The sequence below is a fragment of the Caenorhabditis remanei genome, chromosome I, assembly GCF_010183535.1.
Source record: "Caenorhabditis remanei strain PX506 chromosome I, whole genome shotgun sequence".
Classification (NCBI taxonomy): Eukaryota; Metazoa; Nematoda; class Chromadorea; order Rhabditida; family Rhabditidae; genus Caenorhabditis; species Caenorhabditis remanei.
In genome coordinates, this window is record NC_071328.1 from 14,761,698 (window position 1) to 14,770,608 (window position 8,911).

Genomic DNA, 8,911 nt, shown 5'->3' on the forward strand with positions numbered 1-8,911 from the left:
TTAAACACGTTTTTTTTCGAAATAATAAATTTTTCTTTTTTTCAGCCCTGCGTCTATGCAGTTCAACAAAATTAAACAAAGCAAATTCTTCAAACACGATTTACCATGTGTCAAAAGAAATTCTGCTGAAAAGAAATAAACGATTTTAAATTTTATAATATATAGGTCAAATCTTTATAAAAGATTGAAAAACAAAATACCAGTAAAATTGGTGTTACATCACAACTCGTATAGTACATAATTTTCAAAAAGTCCTAAAATCTCTTTCCAAACTACAGTAATCCACACTTGTTACATAATAAAAGAAGGAGACATCAACTGAATATTCTTTGGATCCTCTGATGGACCTGCATCTTGTCCATTGTGATGTCGAACGTTTGTTAGGGAATGGTACTTGTCGGCACAGCATTGGGTGCTCTGCAAAAATCTTTGGTTGGTTAAATGAAATTTTCCGGTTATTTTGATGTAAAAATCTTTTTTTTTTAAAGACAATTATTCAATTTTCGCGAATTACCAACTTTAAAGGCGCATATCTCAAAAGTGGGCGGAGCTATCGAAAAGTTGTCAACTACAAAATTGTAGCCCTTGTTTTGATCTACACAATGGTATAAAATTTTTTTTAAAAACTTTTTTTTTAAAACTGATACTGCGTCAGGTTCTTTAACTTTATCAGTTTTCCACTCTCGCAAAAAAACCACCATAAGCTTTATTTTTGCGATAACTATAGTTTTCTAGGTGAAAAAACGTGTTTAGTGAATTTTAGTGTTAACAATTGCTCTTTTACGCTCATTTTGATGTAAAAATCCCATTCCAGCAATTAAAATGACTGAAGCTCCAGTGATTTTAGGGTTTTTCAACTTTAAAGACGCGTATCTCAAAAGTGGGCGGAGTTACAGAAAAACCATCAACTACAAAAATATAGCCCTGGTTTTGATCTACAAGATAAAACAAACCGAAATCTGAAAAAATCAAAAAATTTACAAATTTGGCCTCAACCGGAATCGAACCCTGGTACCCACTCTCATAACGGTGCACCTTGACCAACAACTACTCGGCCAAACTTGGTTTTTCTAAAAATGTGGTTTTCGACATGGAAAATTAGAGTTTGAATAGTTTTTAACGTCAGAAATGAATTTTTCCGGTTATTTTGATGTAAAAATCACATATTCGCGTTGAAAATGACTATTTTAGGCAATTTTCAACTTTAAAGACGCATATCTCAAAAGTGGGCGGAGCTACAGAAAAACCGTCAACTACAAAAATGTAGTCCTAGTTTTAATCTACAATTTTGTAATTGATCATTCTTTGTGGCTCCGCCCACTTTTGAGATATGTGGGATTTTAGCGCCGCAGGCACCCTCTCAGCTAACTGTCTTTAAAGGCGCATATCTCAAAAGTGGGCGGAGCCATCTGAATACTGTCAACTTCAAAAATGTAGCTCTGGTTTTGATCTACAAGCTTGTATAAAACTTATTCAAAAATTCTGAAAACTCACTCTCTGATGCCTATAAACACTCTCCTGTCTCGAATATCTCTTTCCACACCCATCACATTCGAATGCTCCATTCGATTCGTGTGTCAAAAGGTGTTGAGATAATCCATGCTTCTGTCGGAACGTCTTATCACAGTCACGACACTGATACGGTCCATTATTGATTGATTCGTGGTGCGCCGCCCGTTTCTTGACGACCGTTTTTTTGGGCGGGGAGGACGTGGAATGTTGTTGGGAGGGGGCGGAGTCGAAAATGAAGTGACCGTTTTCTTGATAGGGATCCGGCTGAAGCTGAGGGGTACTAAAATTCCGTATCCGACCAAGAATCGTTTGTAGATCAAAAGTTTGTTGGAGGTCCGCCTCGAGTTGTTGATTCAGAAGGGGCATGTAGTTGGTGGAGGAGGTTGACGGCAGTTTTAGGGTGAAATCCTGAAAATTTGAGGGTTACTGTAGTTCTGAACCCAAAAATCTAGGTCCGGGATTCAGGATCCGATGGGCTACTGTAGTTTGGATCCCAGCAACCCGATCCTGGATCCACAACTACAGTAACCTATAGAACCCAACTTTGGATTATGAGTACAGTAAGAATGGGACTACTTTAATATAAGGGTACTGTAGTTCTGAACCCGAAATTCCAGATCCAGGATCCTATGGGTTACTGTAGTTTGGATCCTGGATCCACAACTACTACAGTAACCCATAAGATCCTGAATCTAGGGAGTTTTGGATTGTGGGTACTGTAGCTTAAGGGGGGAGGGTGTACTGTAGCTCTGATCCAAAATTTCAGGTCCTGGATCCCATGGGCTACTGTACCTAGGGTTACTGTATCCTAATAGTTCCCGATGGCCTAGAAACCTCCTCGATGGCCTAGAAACCCAAAAACTCACCATCCCATTCTCCCGTCGCATATCTTGCAAATTCACTCCATTCGATAGTGTACTTTTCAATTCTTCCTTCATTTCGCATGTGCATTTCTGAAGAATTCTTACTGTAGGGTTACTGTAACTAGTTACGGTAGAGTCACTTACACTCAACTTCTCCTTGACCAATAGATTCATCGTCTTCTGAGTATTCTGAACGATTTCTATTTTCTCTGCCAATTCTTGTTGTTCCCGAAGAAACTCTTTAACGAGATCCGTGAGTTGGCTGACGCTAGCCAAGTCGTCTGGCACTTTGGGCAACTGGAAAAAATTACTGTAGGTTAGGAGCGGTTACTGTAGGTTGTGGCTTCAATTTGAGCCAGAAAACTATTGAATGAGTTTGAAGGGAGTTATTGACATATCATTAATGTTTTCTGCATCTTTCGTGTGAAAAATTGATCAAAACACTTGAAAATCACAAAAGTTGATCAAAAATCCACTTTCCCTCGAAAAATTACCTAAAATTGACATTTTAACGATTTCAAGCAATTTTAAGAGTGAAAAATCTAAAGAAACCGCATAAAATCACCCTAAAACCACTAAAAACTTTAAAATCTACTAAAAACTTTTGCCAATTTTGGGAAATTCCGGTTATTGCCAGTTTTTGACCATTTCCGTCTTGAAAAACCCCAATTTTTGCTGATATTCAACAAAAATTCAGTTCTACACGACGAACATATTTGTTAACCAGCCTGTCTCCCCCGCCTTCGGCGGTTGAGCCGGCTGGTCTCTCTTCATTCACGTGGTCATTGACTTTCCAATGTGCCCGCATGGCCGAGTGGTCTAAAGCGGCGGTCGTTGTCCAAAGCACGTCAGTTCGGTTTTGCCCGCTGGTTCAGTTTCTCTTCTCTTTCCAAAACCGTTGCGGACAGCGCCTCAGACAACGCCCAATTGTCTTTTATATATAAGAATGATGTGCCGCGGGCTGGACTGGAATAGATTTTTGTTACCATTTTTGCGCTTTTTGCACTTTTTCTCGGCCCACGGCACATTAAAGAATTGCAGTCCGTCCCGAAGTAGGTCAATGACATAGAACTTGTCGAGATCTACATTTCGGTATATTTTTCAGATCATAATATTGAGTTTCAATTGAGATACGCGCCGACCTACAGTACTCGCCATAAAGAATGCGACACTTGCAGTTTTTAGTTGAAAATAATCAACAAAGTTTGGCGTTATAGCTGAAAAAGACGAAACTTATTATACTTTTGAGCGGTGCTGTATGTCGGCTCTGTTGAAAATATGAGAAATAGTCATGATTAAAATACACTGACAAAAATACACTGACCAAGTTACAATGACAAAGGTACAATGACAAACCGGGTTAAGCGGCTCTTTTGTAAGAATAATATCTCTAATTCGGGTTTAAAAAAGTGGTTAATTTTGAGCAAAGTTGCAATAAACTTAAAGAAAAACTAAGCTTTTTACAAAATGTCATATTTTCCACTTTTTTAAACTTGATTACAGGATGTTCTCGTGCTAATTTCCCTCCCCACCAACCATTGTCGCGCCGAAGGTGCCCCAGCCGATTCTAGCGCCGAAGGCGCCCCAGACGATTTTAGCGTCGCAGACACGCCAGCCGATTCTAGCGCCGAAGGCACTCCAGCCGATTCTAGCGCCGAAGGCGCCCCAGACGATTTTAGCGTCGCAGACACGCCAGCCGATTCTAGCGCCGAAGGCCCCCCAGCCGATTTTAGCGCCGCAGGCACCCCAGCCGATTCTAGCGCCGAAGGCACTCCAGCCGATTCTAGCGCCGAAGGCCCCCCCCCAGCCGATTCTAGCGCCGAAGGCACTCCAGCCAATTCTAGCGCCGAAGGCACTCCAGCCGATTCTAGCGCCGAAGGCGCCCCAGACGATTTTAGCGTCGCAGACACGCCAGCCGATTCTAGCGCCGAAGGTGCCCCAGTCGATTTCTGCGCGGCAGGCACCTAAAACTATCATAGATAAGCATTCTAGTGCTGCAGGCATTCCAGGATACTCTTAAAAAGTAAAAGTTGCTAAACACGGAGATTGAACTCGTCGAGATCTACATTTTGGTATATTTTTCAGCTCATAATATTGAGTTTGAAGCGAGTTGCCGGCCGGCCCGGTTTGCAATTATGATGTCTATATTTTTCTACACATTTTGGAACATATTCTCAATTTTTAATATAGTAAATTCATTTTGTGCTGATTGTTTCCAAAATTTTCGATTTTTTATTGAAATTTTCCCGTGTTTCTTTTCTTCTTCTTCTACCCTTATCCAATTTTTTCAAATTAATAAAACTCACATTATTCGCACTCCTCGCCAATAGAATCCTGGTAAACTCTTGAATATAACTAGTCGCCTCCAAGAATTTCCGAAATTCCGCGTCGCCAACGTAACCGCCCATCTTATAGCTTTTTGGGAAGAATACACACTTACTTATGATCTCATAAAATCAATAGGTGTCTGGTGTCGTCAAATCGGGGGTCTAGGTACGCAAACACCGCCCCCTCCGTGTCGTCGCGATGTTGAAAAATAACATGTACACCGAGACGACAAATTGCGGACCGAACGGAGAGAGATTTGCGGGGAGATTATTCCTTTTTTCTTTCTTTTTTTTCTCAAAATTAGTTTTTTTTGTCGTCTGCGTCTCTCTATCTCTCACTATTTTTTTTCGTTAAGGGGATTCTGGGAAGCCATTAAATTGGTGCATGCATGGAATACAAAATGCAGAAAATAATGTTTTTTTTCTTTTTTTTGGCTTTTCCGTTGAAAAAAATATTTTTTAGAAAGAATCGATTTTTTCCTCTGAATTTATATATTTTTATATTATTTTAAACGGTTTTTGTACGTTTTTATATGAATTAACGTTAGAAAAAAAGGCGGCAGAGAATGGCTGGCGCGCCTGTGGCGCGCTGGGGGATTTAGAGGTGGAAAACTTGGTTATAGGGTATTTTAGTGGTAATTTTTGCAATTTTTAGATTATTTTGCACCTAAAATAGGCTAAAATCGTGAAAAAAATTTTTTTTAAAAGTATTTTTTTTCCGTAAAACCTCAGATTTTTTATGGATTTCGAGGTGGAAAACTTGGATATACGGTATTTTGTGCATTTTTCTGTAATTTTCAGGTTATTTTGGACCTAAAATAGCTTAAAAACTGTTAAAATTGCGAAAACCAACTTTTGGACTCCTTCAAAGTTCTCAATCCCCGTCATTACTCGGTCTGACTCAATTTTTGCAAAAATTTCATTTTTGAGGTCTTTTTTTTTTGGTTTTTACGTTGAAAAAGTATGTTTTTTTGAACAGAAAACGAAAAAAATCGATGTTTTGTATTACTTTACACTGTTTTTGTACATTTTAAGCGTTAGCGTTAGGAGCGCCAGGAATTGTCTGGCGTGCCTGCGGCGCGCGCTCCTGGTAGAAAAATCGGTGGTTTAGAGGTGGAAAACTTGGTTATAGGGGATTCTGGTGGTTATTTTTGCGATTTTAAAGTTATTTTAAACCTCAAATTGCCTGAAAACGAGAAAATTATTTAAAAAATTACTCAAATATCGTCAAAACTGACTTTTCTCAGATTTTTATGGATTTCGAGGTGGAAAACTTGGATATAGGGTATTTTGTGCATTTTTCTGTAATTTTTAAGTTATATTGGACCTAAAAACCGTTAAACTTGCAAAAACCCAACTTTTGGACCCCTGGAAAGTTCTCATCCCCCGTCATTACTCGGTCTAACTCAATTTTTGATTAAAATGTTATTTTCGAGGTTGAAATCAGGATTTAGTGGGATTTTGAATCGAATTTTCTGATTTTCATGCTATTAATAGTCTTAGAAGTTTATTTTTTTGCCGAAAATTAGATAAAAATTGAAAATCGAATTTTTTTGAAAAAAGAAATCAACTTTATGAGCCTTACACTGGTTGCGTACATTTTATTGCAATTTTTTTTGAAAAATGCGCTTTTTCTAAAGTTTAAATGAAAATCTGTTTATTCTGTATCAAAAAAATTATTTTTGACCAAAATTTACATTTTCTGTTTCATTAGAGTTTTCCATCCATTGCGTCCATCTGAAAACCTGAAAATACTGGATTTTTAGTGCAAAAAAGAGAAAGAATTAAAACATGAAAAAATCGAAAAATGTACTTGATCTCTCATTTTTCCCTGACGTCACCCTAAACCGTTTTTTGGAAAAATTGCGATCTTTGTCCGAAGGAGAAGATGGTTTCCGATTCAAAACACGCGCGGGACGATCTCCAGATTTGTATCTCATCTTTCTCTTCTTTTTTGGGATTTCAAATCGTTCTAGCTGTTCTGATTTCTGATTTTTCCTTTTTGTATGCTTCAGAGAAAGCGCATGTTTATGAAAAATTTGCAATAAAATGTACTAACGCTGACGCATAATGCACAAAAACATAAATTTAAAAAAAAAATCGATTTGATCTACCAAATTTTTTCAAATTTTTTAAATTCGGATTTTCAATTTTTAAAAAGAATTTTCAGCAAAAAAACAAATTTCTAAGCTTAAAACACCATAAAAATCATGAAATTCGACTCAAAAACCTATTAAAACCTAATTTTTAACCTTGAAAAGGACAATTTTAGCAAAAACTGAGTTAGACCGAGTAATTATGGGGGTTGAGAACTTCCCAGGAGTCCAATTTTTATTTTTTCAAAGTTTTCATATTTTTAGGTTAATTTATGTCTAAAATAACCTAAAAATTGCAATATTTAACACTAAAATACCCTAAAACCAAGCTTTCCACCTCTAAATCCCCCAGGTGCGCGCGCCACAGGCGCGCCAGCCTGTCTCATTTTCACATACCCATATACATACATACATATTATTAATCATGCGGAACCAATTTCCATCCTCTTCTCTCTGCTTCTCAGCGTCTCTCGTGATCTCTCTCTCTCTCTCGCCGTTCTCTGCGAGTGAGTAGTGTAGATCACAAATATATTGTTTACCTGTGTGTGTGTTTTCTTTTTGTATTATATATAGGTATAATGGAGGTGGTACGTGTGGGGGGTCAGATGTAGATCAAAATAATACGGTTTTTTATGACAAAAAAAAGTTGAGAAAAAAACCGATTGGAGGATTTGAAATTTTGCGAAAAAATCGGTCATGTTTAAGAACCCGTCATGACTTCAAATAGATTCATGTCAACTAAATTTTTTAATGACTGTGTAGATCAAATCTAGGGCAATATTTTTGTAGTTGACAATTTTCTGATAGCTCCGCCCACTTTTGAGATACGCGCCTTTAAAGTTGGATATTGCTTAAATTAGTCATTTTTACGCCAAAATGTGATTTTTACATCAAAATAAGCGGAAAATTGCACTTCTGACGTTAAAAACTATTTAAAACCTAATTTTCCATGTCAGAAAACCTATTTTTGGCAAAATCTGAGTTTGGCCGAGTAGTTGCTGGTCAAGGTGCACCACCATGAGAATGGGTACCAGGGTTCGATCCCGCTTGGGGTCAATTTTTGTGAATTTTTCAATTTTTCTGTTTTTGATTTATCTCGTCTTGTAGATGGAAACTAGCTCTATATTTTTGTAGTTGACAATTTTCTGATTGCTCCGCCCACTTTTGAGATATGCGTCTTTAAAGTAGCTAGACTTGAAAGTTGCTAGACTTTAAGTAGCTAGATTTGTTGAAGTGAAAATCGATGAGTTTTTAAAAAAATCTTGAGGTTTTGTAAAAAAAACCAGTAAAATACAATAAGTCTTGTTTAAAAACCAAAAAAAAAACAATTTTAATGTCAAAATTGAAGGTCCTGTCACCTGGAGCAAACTAAAAATTGACAAAGTTTGAAAGCCTCTCACAGGGTCCCCAATGAATGAAGTTGTTTAAATGTTTGTTTTTTATGTAGATCAAAACCAGCGCTGCATTTTTGTTGTTGACAACTTTTTGCTAGCTCCGCCCACTTTTGAGATATGCGCCTTTAAAGATAGGAAGCGAGAGTGAGAGTGCGCAGAGAAGCTACACTTTAAAGGCACACGCGTATCCCAAAAATGGGCGGAGCTATCAAAACGTTGTCAACTACAAAAATGTGTAGAATTTCAAGTAGATTAGTTTTGTAGTTGACAACTTTTCCCTCAGACTACTCTCCGGGGTACTGTACCTAGGTTACTGTACCATACCACCGGCGCTAGCAAGCTAGCGCCGCTGGACTACAGTTTTTTAATCGGTGTAGTATATGTATTCATCATTGTGAAAGGTTTATTATTCGATCCATTTATTTTTCTCTCTCTAACTGTCTCCGTCTCTCCGCTTCCTGTACTCTCTCACCAGAGAGGGCATCAACGGTTTCATACCTTTCCCTACCGCGCTTTTTCCGTCATTCTCTACCCGAAAATGTTCAAAACACAGTTTTATTCTATTCGGTGTAGTTTATTTGGCACAGTGCCAAAAATTTGACAAAAAATTTTTTGAGAAAATTTTTTTGGCACTGTGCCAAGAGACGTACCCCATACCGTATACCGTTCGTTTTTTCCCTTTTTTTTCGTAAAATCGTGATTTTTGATCTACATCTCCT

The 8,911-nt window shown here is 37.8% G+C and overlaps 1 protein-coding gene across 1 annotated transcript; it reads right to left on the reverse strand.

Annotated features, from left to right (window-relative positions):
• Positions 1 to 291: 291 nt before the first annotated feature.
• Positions 292 to 4,783, reverse strand: GCK72_003214 (uncharacterized protein; the record flags this gene model as incomplete). Its single annotated transcript, XM_053723888.1, has 5 exons — positions 292 to 417; positions 1,495 to 1,920; positions 2,379 to 2,465; positions 2,520 to 2,672; positions 4,682 to 4,783. The coding sequence occupies 5 exons, from the start codon at positions 4,781 to 4,783 to the stop codon at positions 292 to 294; spliced, it is 894 nt and encodes a 297-aa protein (XP_053592533.1).
• Between the last annotated feature and the right edge of the window lie 4,128 nt (positions 4,784 to 8,911).